At 41.1% G+C, this 20,024-nt stretch overlaps 1 protein-coding gene across 5 annotated transcripts in view; it reads left to right on the plus strand.

Annotated features, from left to right (window-relative positions):
• vps13b (vacuolar protein sorting 13 homolog B) overlaps window positions 1–20,024 on the plus strand; it is a 312,301-nt gene that overhangs the window by 172,187 nt on the left and 120,090 nt on the right. For 2 of the 5 annotated variants that reach the window (XM_019256534.2, XM_027286989.1), the window contains exons 27-31: window positions 385–499; window positions 4,454–4,595; window positions 5,575–5,847; window positions 6,246–6,402; window positions 6,941–7,052. In XM_019256534.2, coding sequence (XP_019112079.2) covers window positions 385–499; window positions 4,454–4,595; window positions 5,575–5,847; window positions 6,246–6,402; window positions 6,941–7,052 — 799 coding nt within the window. Of the gene's footprint in view, window positions 1–384; window positions 500–1,156; window positions 1,365–3,527; window positions 3,595–4,453; window positions 4,596–5,574; window positions 5,848–6,245; window positions 6,403–6,940; window positions 7,053–20,024 lie in introns of those variants that run through there. The other 3 variants (XM_019256535.2, XM_027286990.1, XM_027286991.1) reach the window with 3 other exon arrangements.

A 20,024-nucleotide genomic window follows, 5' to 3' on the forward strand; every position in this document is an offset into this window, starting at 1 on the left:
TATAATTCATTTATTTATTTATTTATTTATTTTCATTACGCCTTTATGCAGTCAGCAATTTATTAGAGGTTGATCTCATCCATCGCTAGCAAGTCAACACAAGTGATAATGGTGTATGCCAAAGTGTCAGCGAAATCGCTGGGTGCTAGTTAATATAGTGGCTGAGATAGTAGCAAAGGCTAAGAAGCCACAGATGATTGCAGAAGTGCTCATAGCACCAGCATGTACAACAATTGTGGACAATTGTCGATTTTGGACTAGGGTGACTAAAAAAGTCTGAGAAATGCTGGCCTAATGAATGCATGTATGTCTTTCCACTATGATTCACTTTATGATCTCAGAATGTTAAAAAATCATTATTTTCTGTTTTCCTGTTTCTGTCAGAGATCTGTGTCATCAGTGAACTAGAAGACCTGAGTGCCTCAGTGGATGTCCAAGATGTTTATACAAAGATCAAATGCAAAGTTGGCAGCTTCAACATCGACCACTACAGATGCAGGTAGAGTCCCCCCCCTCCCCCAACACACACACAGACACACATACACTTGTACTCTCACAGTCCCAGAGTCTAAACACACACTTACCACCAATACCGCGGACACTTTGTCTGTTCCCACTTCTGCTCGTATGGGTGATTTTTTCGGATTATCACCTCAGCGTCATCGTCTTTCCAGGCAGCTGTTCGTGGTAGTGACCACAGACAGGCAGGCGGACAGACAGACAGTAGACCCAACAGACTAGACGGACAAGTTGCATGGGCTCTGGGCTGGCCCAACTCTGACTCACAAAGCAGAGGAGTTCAATCAGTCCGTCAGTCATTTTCTCTGAGCCTGCGGTGTCTGAATCGATTCACAGAAACATTAACACGTTGTTAGGGGAGGAAAACCACTGGGCGATGTTCCACTGCATCCTTATGGTAATCTCTCCCCACGTCAAGTTCCAGTCAAAATGGGGTAATTTAGCTCTGGGCTCTGAAATTATGAAAGCATGTATTACAGCAGGGTGAAACTAAATCTGTGACTAAAGTTTGTTATGCCCTGTATACACATTTTTCCCATCAATTAAAGAGTGGCCTCATTTTCAATATCTAAATCCTTATTTTTTCCCGTATTTCTCCTCTCTTTGCCTTAATCACATTCCTCTGTGATGGAATCAGCAGCTCCGGTTGTGCACTGTGTACGTGCCTGAGGTCCTGCTCTGTTGGGAAGAGACCACTTAGCAGGAGGCAATTCCCCCTGTCTCTGTGTGAGGAGATAATGAAACAGCGATCTATAACACTCCAGCATGTTGCATCCAGCAGACCAGAGCGTGTTAGCGTTTTTGTGTGTGTCTGTGTTTTCAGGTCTGTGTGCCTACGTGCCTGAATAAATATGTGAGTAGATACGTTTATATAAGTGCCTTCTTTTCTGATCAAGCCAGACAGTGAAGAGAGCTTGCCCTTCCTGGGCCGTGAGCCGGTATCAAACCCCATCATTAGCAATCAACACTCTCACCACTGATACCATAATAGATATTGATTCTGATTTGCCAGATTTTAAAATCACCTTAGCCGTGTCCTGGGCAGGTCAGAGAGGGACTGAGACGATCGAATTGGCTTTGAACCTGACCGTGTAGCAAACTTCTCGCAGACCTCCCTGTTTCATTGTAGTCAGATGATTTATATTCTGTCAGCCCACATGTGTTACATACAGTATGGAGTATCAACCTAAGCCAGGACAATGTCAGTGGTTAGACAGTTTAAGAGTGTGGAGGTGTCGTGGGTCATTATATCATACTACTCTGCTCTCCACAGGTGTGTGTCCAATTGCTTCTGAGACAGAGCCAGCCTTAATCTTTTTAGTAGACCTCTATGCCTTCCTAAGTAGATAATGGGTCAATTTTCTCATTTCTAGGTTATTTCAGTTTAATGTGCATTTAACAGCATGGTCTCAACACACATTTAACCGACCAAAGTTCTGGCAGGCAGACGCACTCCATCATCCAAGCCAGGTTACAGTCATGACTGTTTAGGACACAGTGGAGGACCTCTGGGCTCCTGGCGCACTCTAATCCGTATCATCCGTATATACAAAAAAGCCCACAGGGGTTGGAGTCCATATTAATCATTCTGAACAGATAATTGTTGTATTTCATCACCCAGCCCAGGTTATTTGTGTGCACTGGGTCAGATTAAATTAAGCTTGACAGAGAAAATGTCTCATATGGCCTTAGCTATCTCACTGCTGGAAAATGAATGGAAAGTTAGATAGGTCAGGCAAATATGGGAGGTGAATATATAATTGAATCCCTGATCATATCAAAATAGGAGGAAGACAAAAAAGGGTGGAGGCAGGAAAGAAAGTGACAGAGAAGATGTCCCTGGGGGAGTACGAAATAGGTGGGCGTTGAACCTGGTAGATGTGGGGCTCACTCATCATGGAGCAGTGGAATTAAAGGGAAGCATAGAAGTAAGGCATTGATGGAGGTGATTGGGTATTAAACTCTGTAGGGGAGGATTTCTGCTGTCCAGTGGGAGGTTTTAGAAATTAGGAAGCTTCTTTTCGTCCTTATTTTAGCCAGGTTTCCCCTAGCAACGGCGCTCCTTGAACTGTTCCGAAAGGCAGAGATGCCCCCAGAGAGAGGATGGCCGGTGACAGTTCACCCTTATTCGCTCCAAGGAGCAGCTCACACAAATTGGAGCTGATGTCTTCCAGCTGTTCTGCAAATGGCTTGGAGCGAAGGATGACTGGATTGGAGCAGAGAGAGAGAAAAGAGAGGGATGATGGGAGAAATGAAGACTTGTGGGGGGTCCATATGTATTAGTCACTCTTACAGCTGAGAGGGGAGATTACAAAGAGATATTCACATAGACACACACACACACACTCGCAAGGAACTGACATACAAACACAAGATAATGATGCATGAAACACACGCACATGCATACACACTCACCAGTAGGCCTACTCCTGTCTCACTGAACTCCCAGTAATTCTGGTGGGGTGTAATGAAGAGGATGCAGATGTTGTTGAACCATTGTGTGAAACACTTTGGCATACGTGTTGTGCTTGATTTGTTAGTCCTGGAGTAACTGTAATATCTCTCTGTGTGTTTTATGTACTGTAGATGTTAGTGTTTATGTTGTGCTGCATTAGGAATGATACTGTAACTGTTGGGCCTGTCTTCATGTTAACAACTTTTAATGTCTGCTTTACAGGTGCTCTCTGCTTCTCCTGGATGGCCTCAACAAAAAATGGAAATTAAAAAAAGAATTATGAAACATATTATTCTTAGATTTCCTTAAGTTAATACACGTGTTCATTTGTATTAATATGTCAAAGCACTGTCTAAAGTTCAGTAGGAATGGTCATGCGTATATGCCTCCAGGCTGCTGACAGTTTTATAAAAAATGTTTTTATCAGTCTGCGGTACACTTATCTAGATGCAATTTTCTAACTGCTGTTGCTAAAAAAGAGATATTATCGGTCCTTGCCACAACAGTATGAGTAGTCCCAGATGCCCAAGTTAAGCCTTGTGTGTCTCTCCAGGCGAGGGCAGGGCTGGCACTCTGGCCACTATGAAGGACTCATTCTGCAGTGCAAGGAGACAGCCGTGGTGAGGCCCCAGCCTGTCCCAAACCAGCCATAGCAGCCTTAGGCCTCTATATACTGTGCCTCTGCCACTCTGCTGCTCCTAATCAAGGTCCCTCATCTCTGCTTATGCTGGACAGACAGGAAAATAAAGGAAATCATAAGAAAAAAAAATCAATTAAAATGCTGTTTTGGCTACAAAGCAGGGCGTCCACAGGTGTAATATTTTGATACACCTTAAGATTTTCATGAAAAAAAATTGCAAATGAATTTCATTCACAGTATAAGATTCCCCTGTCTCTCCAGTGGCTCTGATTGGCTAAATAATCAAGCCAATGACATCTGGTGACAGCCGTTCTTCTCTGTGTGTGTCTCTGTTTGGGAGGAGATCAGGACATGGGCCTCCATTCTCTTGTTAATGAAACCTTATTCTGGTTATGGTCTTATACTGGTACCTATCAAAATGAAAATGTGTTGGATAGAGTACAGTTCATTTTAATTAAGCAACAAAGTACAATCAATAGAATAGATTTGAAGTTTTTTTTCTCAGTGTTTATCTTGTGTACAGGTCACAGATTTTAAGTCCTTCTAAATTCTCCTTTCAAAATACTGCTAATGCCAAAACCAAACAGTTACTTCAGTGTTCTTATTACTGGATAGTATAAGACCATTCCACAATATTTCAGCTGGTTCAACCTGGCACAACTTCCTGTGTTTTTAATCACTTTATATAAATTTTTCCAAAATGATCTTAAAGTTTCATGCTTTTCTGTCTTTTTCCCCATCCTTCTCTATTCATATATGCAATCATCCTTCTCTGTCCCCATTGGCATCTACTTTCCCTCTCTCTCTCTCTCCTCTTCCTTCCCTCTCCTAACCTCCAGTACGGAGGAGGGTGTTCGGATCTCAGGCAGCTGTGGAGGAGTGGTCCTTTCTTGCACTGACAAGCTGAACAGACGCACTGTGTTGGTTCGACCCGTCAGCAAGCAAGATACTTTCAGCCACTTCTCTGGCTTTTTCCCTCCTGTAAGAATCCAGCTCTTCTTCTTTTTAGTTGACTCTCCTTAACCTCCATTAACAGTGGCTTGAAAGAGGTCTGTGTGCTCCTCAGAGATGCTTCAGATGCCAGGGCTGAAACCATTGTAGTGTTGCTTGGAAATTTACTTAACTGTAGTCACAGTAACAAACAAAAATGAATTAAAATCAATCACACGATGATCTGAAGGAAAATACATCTATGACCAGTTATATAACACACTTGGTCTCTGAGGAGAATTTTTGTTTTTTTTGCATTTACTTATATTTTGTTACAGAATGTAAGTAAACGTGTTCAGATATTCTGCTTTTAGAAATCTACCACTAAGTCCACTGTTACTGGATGTTTTTGTAGACTTCACCCAAAAGCCTTTTTCTTTTAATCATGGAACAGTTGGAGATTGATTTCTTTTGCTTAATGGGTATTTCAGTGATTTTCACTTTGTATTTGCTTTGCAAATCACTCATAAGATTGGAGATCTGGCTTTCTGATAAACCAGAAACAATTCAACTGCAGGTATAATTGGTTTTCTAAGAATTTATGTATTTTATAAAAGGGGCTGATGTCCAGTCTAAATTACTGCACAGAATATGAATCAATTTGATCAAGAATGCTTGTTTTAGCTAGTAGCTTCAGCTTGGCTTTTTTCTTTTAGAGAATGGGATGATTTTTTTTGGCTGAGGTTAAGTCTTGGAAACTCCAAATCCCAAATTTTAAGAGAGCATCGCTGACATGGTAAAGTTAGCTTTTCCAGAATGATCTATCTCAAATTGAATCCATATCTGGCTATCTTTTTAAAATAGTAATTGAATCAGAGAATTGTCTCTTGAAGTATTTTTCATCCAGGCCTAAACCTCATCCAAAAAAATCAGACTAGAATAACACTGAACAGGTAAGGTTTTCTCTGCAAGTGCTCTGTGTAATAACATCTGTCATCAGTGTTATTTTTTCTATCTCACTACTGGCCAGACGGCAGCCAAGGTCCTAGAGGGCTCACACCAGCAGCACGGCTTCCTGTCCATCACCTACACCCAGGCTGTGACCAAAAATGTCCGTCACAAACTCACCACCAGGCCTGAGCGGCCAACACGCTGCAATGTGACCACTGCCAGCCAGCGGGTGCCAACTGATCCTCTGGCAGACAGCTCACCTCAGTACCTGAGAGAAATCCTGCTGACAGCCCAGCCTTTTGATGTAGTGCTATCCTGTCCCTTATTGGCAACTGTAGCAGGGGTGTTCCAGGTAGTAAAAATGAAGTGTCTGACTGCGCAGTGTGTTGAGGCTTGACCCATATGGGGAATCAACAGCAAAGTAGCTTGCATGAATAAATGCCTGTATTAAAACAATGATTCTAGATTAATTTAGCAAAGATCTGAGAAACAATAATAATGTCAGTATATACTGTTAAAGGAACTGAAAACTGAAAATCATCTAAAGATTTTTTGACCTTAATGAAAGAAATATATTGTGCAACTTAAAAGCCTTTAAGATTGAGGATAATAAAATAATTTGAACTCACACATTTGATGCAGTTTGCTCTATGATGAGCGGTTATTTAATAAAACAACAACATTTCTGATTGGTTAAGATCTCTTGAATTTATTATTTATATTTTTTAACTTTGACTGATGTATTTCCAGGCTACAGTACCAAGACGCTACAGAGAGCGTGGGAAGTCCGCAGGTCAACCTATGAGAAGCCACACACTGACCTCTCGGTGTTTGCCTCTCATCTACATCAACACCAGTGTGATAAGGGTCTTCTGCCCAGGGGCACAAGACAGACATACAGCGTCAGGTTAGAGAACTACTTTTGTCTGTGGAACGCACACTTGTTTTCAGATAGAAAACTTTACAACAATGGGACAGTGTAATGTCACAGGTGGTCTCTTAGATTCTTTATGTCTGTGGTGCCTGCATGAAAGTCCCTGTCATGGCCAAGCAGACATAGCAGAGCCGCCACATTAGTATGCAGAGACATTTACTCAGAGAAATAGTTGAGGTTCTGAAGAACCAACCACAGTTATATACACTCCTACAGAATATAAAATTGTGGCAATGTCATAGATGGAAGTTTGTTTTGTCTGCTGTTAGTAATGACTAATAGTGGGAAGGCTATACTTTTAAGGTTCAGCGGGTTTGTGTGTGTGTGTGTGTGTGTGTGTGTGTGTGTGTGTGTGTGTGTGTGTGTGTGTGTGTGTGTGTGTGTATACACTGTGTNTGTGTGTGTGTGTGTGTGTATTCATACTGTGCACGTAGGATAAACGTATTCATTGACTGTTAATGGTATAGTCCCTCTGTAATACAGTGGATTTGGTTTTGTTTGTGTCCATTAGATCCCCATGTGAAAAAAGAAGACACCCTTGTATTAAAGCTGGGTTCACTCAGCATGGCCCCACAGGCTGACAACCCTCTGACTCGCACTGTGCTGCGAAAAGACATCTACCAGTAAGACAAACTCTCTTCTCTCTATGACCTCTCTGCTGAATTAACATTATTAACATTAACATCAGACTAAAAAGATGGATTTTACTGCTTTTAATAGAATTAACATTATTAACATTAACATCAGACTAAAAAGATGGATTTTACTGCTTTTAATAGAAAAGCAATGCTAAAGTCCACCACTTATGGTTTTACTTAAGTGAAACATAACAGAACAGAAAAAAGAATAATAATTTTCTACATTAATTTAAAACAAATTCAATCTGATAAAAACAGTAGTATAATCATTCACCCAGACATACCATCTAGCAAGTCAGTGCATTTGTAAATACTTGGAGAATGATCAAACTCCTTCCCCATTTCTTAATAACATTGCTTGAACAGCATGTTGATTTAAATTCTTCACTTAATTTAAAACTTTGATGTTTCTCTATTTTTCTTATGTTTGCACATACTGTATGTTTATCCTCAGTTTCTCCAGTACAAGGTGATGCAGGAGACATTCATTACTGAGTCCCAGGCTCACAATTTTAACACACTTTGAACTGTTGGTTCTGACACCTCTTCTGTTATTAGATCTCATCACACTCACACAGCTTTATCACACCGCTGGCAGTATTAGACCACCACAAAACCTTTTATTTGACCACAGTTCATTAAAGGTGCCACTCAAATTTGTCTGACCTCAAGTCGCACTCCATAAAATCTGTTGTATGTGTGCATGGGTGTCCTTGTGATGTTTGCTGTCTCATGTGAGGTTTTGTAGGGTACAGCGAGTGACAGCGCCACATAGTGGTTAAGCTGCCCCTAGCAATGATGAGAGAGCAGTGAGTGACACCTTGGGGGACTGTAGGGCCCTCCAGCTGAAACACAAGACTGTTGACACAAGCCCCCTGTGCCATGTGGATCAAAGCTTCTAGGCAGGGAAAATCTGGACTTCTGAGGGAAATGGCTCTGCGCAAAACACATTTCCCTGCTATAGGCAGCTAAAAGAATCTGGATTGTGTCATAGCTGCCTCGAAACCGCAGCCCCACTGTGTGTGTGTGTGTGTGTGTGTGTGTGTGTGTGTGTGAGAGAGAGAGAGAGAGAGAGAGTGTGTGTGTGTGTGAGAGAGAAAGACCAGTTGTGTGAATGGGCAGATATGAAGCTGGCAAACACATGTAATGAGGGAGATAAAAGTGGTGCCAAATGCTTTGTGCAGCTGCAAGTGAGATGTGAGCTGACACAAGACGTGAAGTGGAGCAAAATGGAAAAAAGAAGAAGAAGGTGGACAGCATAAGGAGAGGAGAGGCCACTTTAGGCTTCATGCTGCCTTCAGTTGGTAGAAATGTCATATGCAGGGAGATTGCAGTGAGCAGCGAGGCAGAGGGGGTCTAGGCCTTGGGCATGTCTGACTGTAACCACTAAGGCAAGATGGAGGGGAATACCACACTCTGTCCAACATTGTCCAAATTTCTTCCAGAGTACCTAAGCTATCTCCCTCACAGTCTCTCATTTACCCATTTGATGTATTGGAGCAAGGATGGTATTGATCAGTAACCATAGCTACTGTTTTGCAGGGACTTTTGGGATATATTTTTTTAATCCCCACTAGTTTCACCCAGTGTACCGTGCTAAAAATGTTCTTTGTTTTGCTACAAGTTAGTACAGTTAATGGGATGTAACTACTCTGTTTCCAGGGAAACCGTGACAAGATTTATTTTGTTGACATGTTGGCCATGTTGTTATCATGTCAGATGATAAATGATGATCTTGTGGCCTTGGAAAATAATCTGGAGTTTTTCTCAGACTTTCACCCCAAAAACCGTTAGACCAGCCATGCAATTTCACCCCATATTGGCCAGTAATGTTCTGTCTCTGGTAGTTAGATGACTGGTGGCTCTGCGGCTGTGGTGCCCACATCTACTCAGAGACATGGACTGCCTCGCACGACACTCCAACCTGGCCTGAACACATACACATAGGCATGCAATATACACAGCCAAGCACTCAAACACAATGACTTGCTTACACGTAGTCATGCATTCACACCCAAATGTGCAGTGAACACAAGTGCACACTGGACATATGCACATGAAAATACACATATACATACTCTGTCACAAACACTAGCAGCAGGCATGGCCATGTGTACAAACTCACCCACATTCACTCACCCCCTTAACCTCCACACACAGAAGCCAAGAGTCACCACTTCCCTCTCTACAGTGAAACCCAGGAATTATGACAAACCGCACTCTGTGTTCATTCTTCCATTCCTAACCGTGCATTATCCTCACCACCTTCCCTGTTCACATCTGCCCTCCAATTTAGGATGGTCACACTTCTGAGTCACATGATTGATAACCCTGAGATCAGGGACTTGTTGACATACCAAGCATCATTATGCGCTTTATCTGTGCTGCGTTCTACTGCGAACAGGCTCCCCCAAGTCGTATAGAGAAAGTTATAGTGAGAGTCTGTAATCGTGCAAACCCATGTATGTTTACAATCTATAACCAACTGTGGCTATAGGAAGAAATATGTCTGTGAGTGCCGGTAGCCATTTGCTGCAATTCTGTTTAAAGCCCACCACTAATTACATCCGTTGTCATAATTGAATGACTGATCTAAGCAGCCATGCTGTTATTGTCTACTGTACATGCAATGATTACCTTACAGTGTCTTTAACCATGATTTACTATAATGCCACCCTAGGAGAGAAGACAAGAGTGAAGGCTAAAATAGCGAGCATGTGTAAACATCCTGACGGAGCATATCTTGATACTGTTCAACTAACACCATTTCTGGCACATTTCAAAGCTCCTCTGCTTTTCTTTCAGCCTCCACGTTTTCAGGGTACAGTGCATATTTTTCATTTAGAGTGGTTAGATCTCTTCAAAGAAGGGACAATAAACCTGTTTGAGCGTAAAAGCTGTAGCGCTAAGTTGATATCCCTCACCAGGTTCATTTGGTAACAATTAACACAGTTTCATTTGATCATGTAATGTTGAATTTTGTTTCCCTCAAGAAGTAGGTCCCCAGCGGCTTCTTCACTAAGCAGGAATTATGACAGAGTTGCAGGCTTCCGCCCTTCCTCCCTCTTCATCTTCAGCTACAAGGCCGCTGTCAATTTACACAGCTGAAATCATTTTCCTGTCTTGAAAAAGCGGGCTTTTTCTAAGTACATGAGCGCCGGCCCCGGGAATGTCCAGCATGCATTCAGCCCTGACTTTCTTGTGGTTTGGGCCCTCTGTAAAATCTCACAGATCTTTTACTCCCCACTCTGATTTTCTCTCATTCTCTCTCCTTTTTCCAGTGAGATGTTTTTTTTCACTTATGGAACACAATTGAAAGCTTCTCATATGTTGGGGTTAATGGGGACCACTCTTTCAAGTACCACGTGGAGATTGGGTGTCCCTTTTTTAGAGGCATAGAGACACATGTTAAAATGTCTAGGTGTGAGGGTTGAAACTGTGTACGTTTGTCAATATCCTGCCACAATAACTGACCTTTTATCAACATAGCATACAAATCTATTGGTGAGACTGGTTTGAAAATAGCTTAACAGTGAGTGATGTTGTGCACATTACTTTCTATTTAAAGTTACGTGCACTCGTTAAAAATGACTTTAATGGCTTAGTTGTTTTTGACATACTACATTTTATATATATATATATACATACATACATACATATATATACATACATATATGCATGAAGTATAGGCTCCAAAATATCCTTACATACTTTTCATACCCACATGTACATTTTACATGGTTAGTTTTTCCTATGCTGAGTAAATATTTGGTAGTAAAACATATAGAGCCTTGGGGTTCAGACACCATTTGGCAATCTGCAAGCACTTTGTCCGAAACTACTGTGGCACTTATTGTTGTCAGAGAAAATCATCCCTGCACATGGCCCTCTGTTTCTGCTCTTGATTTCTGATTAATTCTTAATATATAAAATAGGTGACGTGGTAGCCCTCCTAATTAATTAGAAATAATAAGACGATTTATGCCGGACATTTACTCATAATATTATGGGAACATATGTTTTTTTAAGTGAAAAGTAAAATAAATGCTATATATTAATAGTTAAATAAATACAAAGTTTAAATGATGAAAGATTAATGCTAGGTTTTTGCACATGTATTTGTCCCTTACTGGAAGCCTACTTGCATCTGTGTGACTGCACATTTCTATGTGTGTGTGTGTGCATCCATACGCGCGTGTGTGTGTGTCTCAAAATATCCTGCACATTTCCCGACATCCCCACACCTAGATGACACAGCTCTAGATTCCATCACATGCTGGGTTACCTCATGGTCTGTCAGAGGGAGACTCAGGGAGCATCCTGCTGCCGCAAAATATGTTTTTTGTTTTTTTGTTTTGATCAGCGCACATGCCTGCGTTTCTACGGTAACGACAGAGGCTGCTGTGTCAGTGGTGATGCAGAGCCAAGTCAACATGATGTGGCTGTATCAATGGACTATTTTACTACCTCCTCCTGAGTATTTCTTATACACTTTCCAATGTCTGTTCTTAATGTAGCTTCCTTTTTTTTCTTTTTTTTGTCTATCTCTCTTTTTCAGCCCACTTTGTATCTGGTGTATAACCCGCTCGAACTCTTTAGTAGTTCAACACCCAACCTTTTATTTTTGAATGCTGTTTTTTTTTCTTTCTCTCTTTTTCTTCTCCCCTTTTCTGTTCACTTTCTCCATCTTTCCCTAACTCCACATTCCTTTCTTCCATCCTTTCTTTTCTCCTGCTTTCTCACTTTCCAACATTCTTTTTAAATCTTAAGTATAACTGTCTCTTCTTATTATTATTTCCTGTCAAGCCCTCTTTTTACCCTTCTCTAATATCATAATTTTCCTCTTCTTTTGCTCTTTTCTGCTCTTTCTTTTGGCTGCAGTATTTGTATATGTCTATTATAATGTCTATAATGTCTAGTATAAGTACTTCCATCCATTACATTCCTTCTCTCTCACCTTCTGCTGTCCTTTTTATCCCCCCATGTCTGTCCTTCTATTTTTTTCTCTCTGTGTCTCCATGTGTATTTGTTATTTCCTTCCTGCCTCGCTTTTCCTCTCCGTCGCTCCAGTGTTGGTTAGACTGGTCCCAGTCCCAGCACACTGTGGTCAGTAAGCAAGCCCCTTATTGCTGTTGAATGGCTGCCTGGTTAAGCCCTCATATATGTCCTAATAAGTGGTTGTGATGGGGATCTCCCCTCCACAGATAAACACAGCCTGTCGAAGCCAAGACACTGCCTGTTAATAATAAAATTTCCTGGCAGTATGTTATATGCACCCTTCTCCCTGAGTAACTTCCTTGCTGTGGCTGTATATTTGTGGATATTATGTGTGATGCAGGTCTAGCAAAAGGTGGGAGAGAGGCATAACACTCTAATTCTACTTACTGCTACCTGATTTACCTGCTCAGAAATTTTTGGGAGAACAGTTGCATTTCTGTTTCTGTTGTAAATGGATCCATGTTCTTTGTGATATTTATTTACAGAAATAAAACTTGGTTTTGCTGCTAACCTCTACAAGTCTTCCAAATAAACATACTATTAAACCAAGTTAATATGAAGTTAACTATGTAAGTTGTGGTAAACTGTCGCTCTGTAGTTACTATGGTATTTGTGGTAACTGTTGCAGAAACTGCTTTCATAACATATAATCAGTAATTATGACCTTTCACAGATACAATAACCACTTAACCATTGCGTGTGTGCAGATAGATGGATGGAAAGAATTCTATAGAACTAAGTAGGCTTGGTTACCATAACACTCAGCTCTACTGAATATTATAATGGCATTTTATGAGAGGTAATATTTCTATTTATATGATGAAGACCACGTGTGAAATAAAGCTTATAGCTTATAGGCCCTCAGCATATCAGCTCTGTTCAAAGGTAGAGACCTTTCACAACATCAGCAGTCACCTTAGTAAATTCACCACCAGTCACGGAGGTTCACATACTTCTGCTGCTGTGCTAGTAGGAGGATTAGGAGATCCTGTGAATTTTATGCATTCTAATCTCTTGTCCTCACATTGGGGCAAAACGCTGAATGATCCTCTCAAGCATTTGACAGCTGCGTCTCTTTTGCTTTATTTCCTCTTGATATGAAATGCCTTTTTTTTTTTCATGCTCTCAGCTGGTCTCCCTCTTTCTTGTCTTCCTCCTCATCTTTCTTTTCCTCATAAAACCCAAAGTTCTCAGCAAATGATTCATTAGATGCTTCAGTGCACACTTGCCTCATCACTCACTTTAGTCGGCTGCCAAGTGCCCCATTTCCCCGTTTGTTTACACCAGCAAAAAGTGCGCTGGGCTTTGCTCTGCTGCCGCAGTGGAGGGGAAGAGCTGCTCAGGCCACACACAGTGACACCCAGGACCTACACTTATATACACTGATTTAAGAGTTGCTTTAAAAACTCCCCTGGCTGCTGAGCAGGTTTAATGATAAACTCCTTTCAGAGGCAATGATGGCAATGATTGTAACATTGCATTACCAGGATTAAAGAACTCATGTATAATCTTTTTAAGCTGCTGCTGAAGATCAGCCTACATTATGAGCAATCACAAGTTAACATTTTTATTATATCAAAATTCAGTTTTGTAGTAGCAGTGTTGAAAAGAGATATGTTGTAAAACTTCTCTTACTCCCGGCTAGTGTAGTACATTGCTACACAGTACACAGAGTGGCATTTTAGAACAGTATAAGTGGTGTCAGTGGGGATTACCCAGCCAAACATGAGCCATCTGAATCAAAGTTCTCTTTATCTATTTTGGTCGTTCCGTTAAGGCTTTAAAAATATAATCAGAGGATCTTAATTCTCTAGTCTACACTCTTATTCTAAATTTTGTCTTTTTGTGAAAATATGCCAGTGTGTCATTAACACAGAACTGTGGGCAAAACCAAACCAACTTAGTAAATCTCTTTAATTGCATTGGTCCTTTTTTGGTGAACTAGCTGTTCTGATCTTTTAGTTGGTACATATGTGTATATTGATGTCATTACTGCCTCTTGGGACTGTGACTTAAATATATATTATTACAGCAATCTTATTCAATACTACATGATTGAGTGAGAGTAGTTATAGTACATTAAATGTAAATATTCAGTTATCATAATGTAATTAAGTAGTCTTTATGGGCTTTTAGAACAGAAAAAGATAAATGGCACAGAGCCACACAAGTTTGTTGAACCTGAGCCAGCCAACAGAGGATCCCTATAGCAGACCCACCCAGCAGTCAAACAGAGGTAAAGTGGCTAATAGTGCGAAAGATTTCATTCCTGCTGTGCTCTGTTTGGACCTGGGAGGCTGAGGAAAGAGGCGTCCAATTGAGATGATTAGAGCTAGACCTTTCTTGGTCCACTGTAAATCATTTAGCTCCATTTGTTTCTCTCCCTTTCTTTTAAGCCTCTCTTCTACTCCCTCACTTTAGATGTACACCCATGTTCTCCCTCTCTTCTGCGTAGAAAGAAGATAAAATAAGCAAGGACTGGAAGGTCAGCCAGAATAAACATTGTTTTTTGTCAGTCCAACAAATGAAACACCTGGTGCTGGTAAACGCAGTGGACATATTTCATATCGCCTTGACACTCAGGATTAATGCAACATCAAATTGTTTTAAAAATGGGGACAGCCGCTACCCAGAGTAAATCATACGCCCCTTTTTATTAAAGTTTACCCTAGAATTTATGTTTTGAATCTGACAGGATGGCCTGCACAGAGCCGACAGATGAGACTTTGGAGGTTGGAGGTTCAGAAGGGCTCATGTCGAAACAGCCCTCAAATAAAGTGTCGTAATGTGAGCAGGAAGTTTAGACTCAGCCACTGAATACTTCTGTGGCTTTGAGGTGGACAGTCTCCCCCTTCACCTTTCCCCCTTTAGATGAAGTGTTTTTTGTCGTTCTTTTCTGTGGGAACCAGTATTATAGATAGATTTCTGTCTCCCAGTTGATACAGCGAACATATCATATGACACGCAAGCTGATTTCCTGGAAGGGCAGAAAATGTCATTTGCTTGTACAGCCATAAGAGAGAGGGGAAGACTTGGTTTGTGTTTTGCGGAGCTAATGTTACGAGAGCAGAACAGAGGGAATTAGATGAATGTTAGTGGATTTGATCTTTAATCTGTGTTCAATCAAGACAACTACTCTTCTTAAGGCTGTACTCCACGCTGTCCACCAGCCGTCCCTTTTTCTGTCTTGCTCAAAGCCCTTGAACAGATTTATAGATTTATGGAAGTAGAACTCATATGAATACTGGCTAAAATCAATGATTTATAGCTGAATCTATTTAACGATATATCATATTGTATCTTTATCATCTCATTTTCTGTCCCTCTAATTCCACTTATCCATCATTGGAGGGCTTTTGACCACAGCTCTACACTTTGTGTTTAGCCAGCAGTGTCTTGTGCTGTATATGAGTAGGGAGCTGTATACAGCGTCTTGTGTGCTGTGTTGTGGTGTCTGCTGACTTCTGTGTACAGCCTGTGGTTCATTCCATAAATATCTGTGGCCTCTGTGATGTTATTCTCAGGCCCTCTGCTCTGTGAGAAGATTGCACCACAACACTTGTATTTCTCGGCCTGCAGTTAGAGGTTTAGGGGGATTAGGAGGGAGAAAACCCCAGCCCCGGTCCTGCTATACGTTTTTATGGCCATTTTAATGCATATGATTCTGATGTAGTGTGCGGAGAAAGTCGAGAAGAGGGAGAGAAGGGGGTATTAAGACTCACCACAGGGGAATCAAACGAGTAAACCACAACTTATTTTCCCTCTGCTTTTTGGCATAAAGTGATGGGGCTGTTGGGACTGTGATGTTGGTCCGTTCGTCTTTGGGTTTGTTTGTCCAACACTTTGGTCCAGGCTTAAATATTTTAATAACTTTTGAATAGATGTCCATGAAATGTGGTACAGACATCTATTGCCCAAAGAGGATAATTTAGATTTTCAGAATACCTCACTCATTTGTGGGGGCACCATGAGGTCACAGAGACAACAGTCAATTTGTCCAACATGTGACAAGACATTACAAAAGTATTACGTGGATTACTGTGAAATTTGCTTTGGATAATTATGTTGCTCATGAATTGTGAATAAAACGTTATGATGAAATTGTTAACTTTGTACACAAGAAATCTGGAAATGGGTAAGGCAAATTGTGCTTATATGTGATAAACAATTATGTGCCCAGAGGATAAACCCTTTCATATTTTGTTTATAAGTTTGGAACTCTAAAAGTAATGGGTGCATAACCACAAATAAGTTAACACTAGTCCACCTAAAAGTACAAGTCCTATATGTATTATTATTATTATAATATTTCACCCTGCAGCACATTTTCATTCGCACTGGAACATAAACTCTTGTTTCGTAACACTGTAGGTCTTTCTCGGGCAATGCCCAAATATGGTCCTCCTTACATGCATATGACCTCATTAACCCTGAGTGCACATGGTGCAGTTTTCCCCTCGCTTGTTAGTCCTTTTCACTGCAAAGTCGAAACAACCGACACTATTGATTTCCAACAACTGCCTGTTCCTTTTTTCTTTTGTTCTTTTTTTTTTATTAACATCTGTTGCTGTTTAAAGCAGGACTGAGTCGTGCATTCTTTGTTTGGTGGCACTCAAGGTGACAGACCCTAATTCAGAGCTTCCCGGAAAACACTCTTGTGTTTTGGCATACTGCTGTCAGTCAGGTCGGGCTGCATGCTGACAGAGGCGAGAGGGATCACCACTCAGCTGTCCAGCACTCATAAAAGGGCCTGATCCAGGGGTTGACCGCCTGGCCACAGAGCTCCATGCTCACTGATTTTGTCTGTGTATGTGTGTGTGAGTGTAAATAGTTCATCCTGAAGCAGGATATTCGAGCGAGGTCTAAGAATACACCCATACCACCAACCTAGGAAGCTCTGTGTTCAACTGCAGCATGCGATACAAGCATTCTACCAGTGTTACCCTGTCAAAGTGTGTGTGTGTGTGTGTGTGTGTGTGTGTGTGTGTGTGCGTATGTGTGTGTGTGTGCGTATGTGTGCGCATGTGTGCGCCTGCGTGTGTGTGTGTGTTTGAAATTGCTAGTGCATATGTTTTGTGTATGTGGCAATGTGTGTAAAACTCCTGCCTTGTGCGTTATTGTGTTTTAGTTCCTTTTCTTCCCGCTCATGACATGTTGATGTTCTGGCATCCTGTGTGGTTGGTTTGAAGCTGTCACTGTACTGACAGGGAGACTCTGACAGGCCAGTCACACAGCAGTAGCGGACGCCAGGTGGACTGTCAGGGGAATTCAGGAATACCGTATTGATAGTCAGTGTGTCTCCACTTTGTCTAGAGTTTTTGGCAACATGCTTTTACTTGTGAGCTGTAAGGCTTTGTGTGTAGTTACAATGTAGTCTTAAAGTTGTCAGCGGTTAAGTTCTTTGGCAAATTATACAGAACAGTTACAGGATTATAAATATGGTAGTGTGTTATTGTACTGTAATATTGTTTTCAGTAGGAAAAGAAACTAAGATGAGTTTCTCTACATATACTGTACAATTCTTTGTAAACAGGCATGTGCACGCGTTTGTGTGTGGTCAGTAGTCTCTTGCCAAGTGGCATTTATCAGTAAGTTGCACAGTAGAACATCAGACCAGTGCAAAGTCAATTGGAGGATTGAGTCGAAGTACGAAGGAGAAAAAAAGAAGTCAACCTCAAGAAAGAAGGAATGTGCAGATGCTTTCAAATGTCCATGTGTGAAGCCACAAGCTCTTCTGTGGCTCTGGGAAGCCAATGTGCAACCAGTGGCGTAATTGCCTAATGCTTGTGTAATAAGAGGCACATTACAACCCCAGGAGGCCCGACCAGACTTGAAAGAACCAGAGGCTGGCACTAAAGTGGTCTCAGAACTGTCTTCCTCCTGGTCTTTACCAGTTGTTTTTACTCCTGCTAAATAACAAATAGCTTATTTCATGTAGACTATATTATCAATCACAAAATAAGATTAGTCTTGTTCTTCCACTTTTAAACCATCTTCAGAATTAGTGTATTCTTTTTTTTTCATGAAACAAATACAACATGTGGAAATTGAATATCATCTGTTATGTTCTTGTGGGCTTCTTAACAACCATTACTAATGCATCTATAACTGTATACGTGTCTGTGTACCACATTCCAGCTTGATCCCAGCCTACATTCTTGTCCAGATTTATGTGTGAATATTTGTATGACAAAAATGATCCAAATGTAGATCTTTCCATTTCCAGTGTTACACTTAAAGAGGCTATTGAGTTACAACCCTGGTTCCAAATAAAACTGGGTTGCTGTGTAAAATGGAAAAAAAAACAGGAGGCGTCAAATTCAGAAGAGTGTAAATTTACAAAAAAACAAAGTTAATCAGTTTGAACAGTAAATATTCGTCTTTTTACTGTATTCGGATGAATTTAGGTCTGTTTTCATTGCACAGCACCATCAACTTTTAAAAAAAAATCCAGCTTGTATTATGAATGTTCACCTACGGGTATTGTGTTTTGAGGCCTGTCCAAATCAGTCACAGTAGTTTAGATAACTGTTCTGATTAGAGAGATTAGCAGGCTGGCAGGTACATACAGTGTGAGGCTGAAGCTTTTCAACAGAATGCAGTGTGTGACCGTGTGTGTGAATGTCAGTCATGTTACTTCAGCTGCAGGTTTGATAGAACCACAGAGGGAAATGTGAAGCCACCGTGTAGACAACTCTACTGCGGTGGTCCCGTTTCTTCTTCTCCATAACTTACCCCACACACACAAACACACACACACACACACACACACACACAACAGCCCTCCAATTGCACGCACAGCTCTAGCTATGCACATGTAACCGGGGCAAAAATTATTAACTTGAGCAAATATGCTTTGCTCCATATATTTATGCCGAAATGAAATGTCCAAATGCTGGCAAGACGTGCCTCCATTCCTCAGTAATGACGAATAGCCAGTGTTTAAAGCATCAATATTCCCCCCCTTGATATTTTTCCATCTCCTCGAACAACTGAGAAGTCATTTGAAGAGCTTTGAAAGGAGTTTTTTTTTAAGGCCTCACATTATGTGTAGCCTGGTAATGGACTGATGTTATTAACATTTTAAAGCCACAGAAGAGTTTTTGAGGAGCAGAAGGCTGGTTTGAAGGCTGAGGCAGGGATCCAGCTGATAGACACATGTTGGACAGGCAGCACAGAGAGACAAGAGGCTGCACACATCACAACCTGACAAGCATACAAACGTTCTCTCTCTCACACACACACACACCATACCACACAGTGTGCAAGCAGTATACGTGCACTTAGACCTATGCATGTCAAGCACATAACACAGATTTTACTGTCTGTCTTTTCTGTCCATGATTCATCCTGACACTTGTCTACTATATGTCACATTTCTTATTAGTCGTATCGAGTATTGTATGCCATATGAAGCCAACCTTGAGGGAGAACTTGAGGGAGCTGATATATTGAATTTCAGATTATTATTTTTACAGTTCCATACAGTGATGTGATTTGAAAGACTTAAATTTAGAGGTACTGATCTAAGTGAACTCATATATGCAAAATGTTCGCCTGGAGAATAGTTTTTAATATTTTTTCCCAGCTCTTGTAACATTTTCTGCTTTGTGTCATTAATCCCTTCCAAATAATGTTCTCTCTCCACTATGCTTCATTTCTCTACTGCCCTTAATTAATTCTTCCTCTTCTCCACCCAACCCTAACAGACCTAGTTCAACTTCATGCCTGCTTTGTATTGCTCCCCTGTCTACACATGATTCACTCTTCATGTATCCCACAATCCTCTTGTTTCCTTCCACCCAGCCCATCAGTGCCAAGTCATCTCACAGGATGTTGTAGAGGTTTTCCTACCATCTCCTCACTTCTCCTGCTTCCTCTTACTCTCTCCATTCTTCGCCCTTTAGTCCCTCCCTTGTTCTGCCTCTCTTCTCCTCCTTCTCCTGTTTCTTCCCATGT

This window comes from Larimichthys crocea, chromosome XIII (assembly GCF_000972845.2).
Source record: "Larimichthys crocea isolate SSNF chromosome XIII, L_crocea_2.0, whole genome shotgun sequence".
NCBI lineage: Eukaryota > Metazoa > Chordata > Actinopteri > Sciaenidae > Larimichthys > Larimichthys crocea.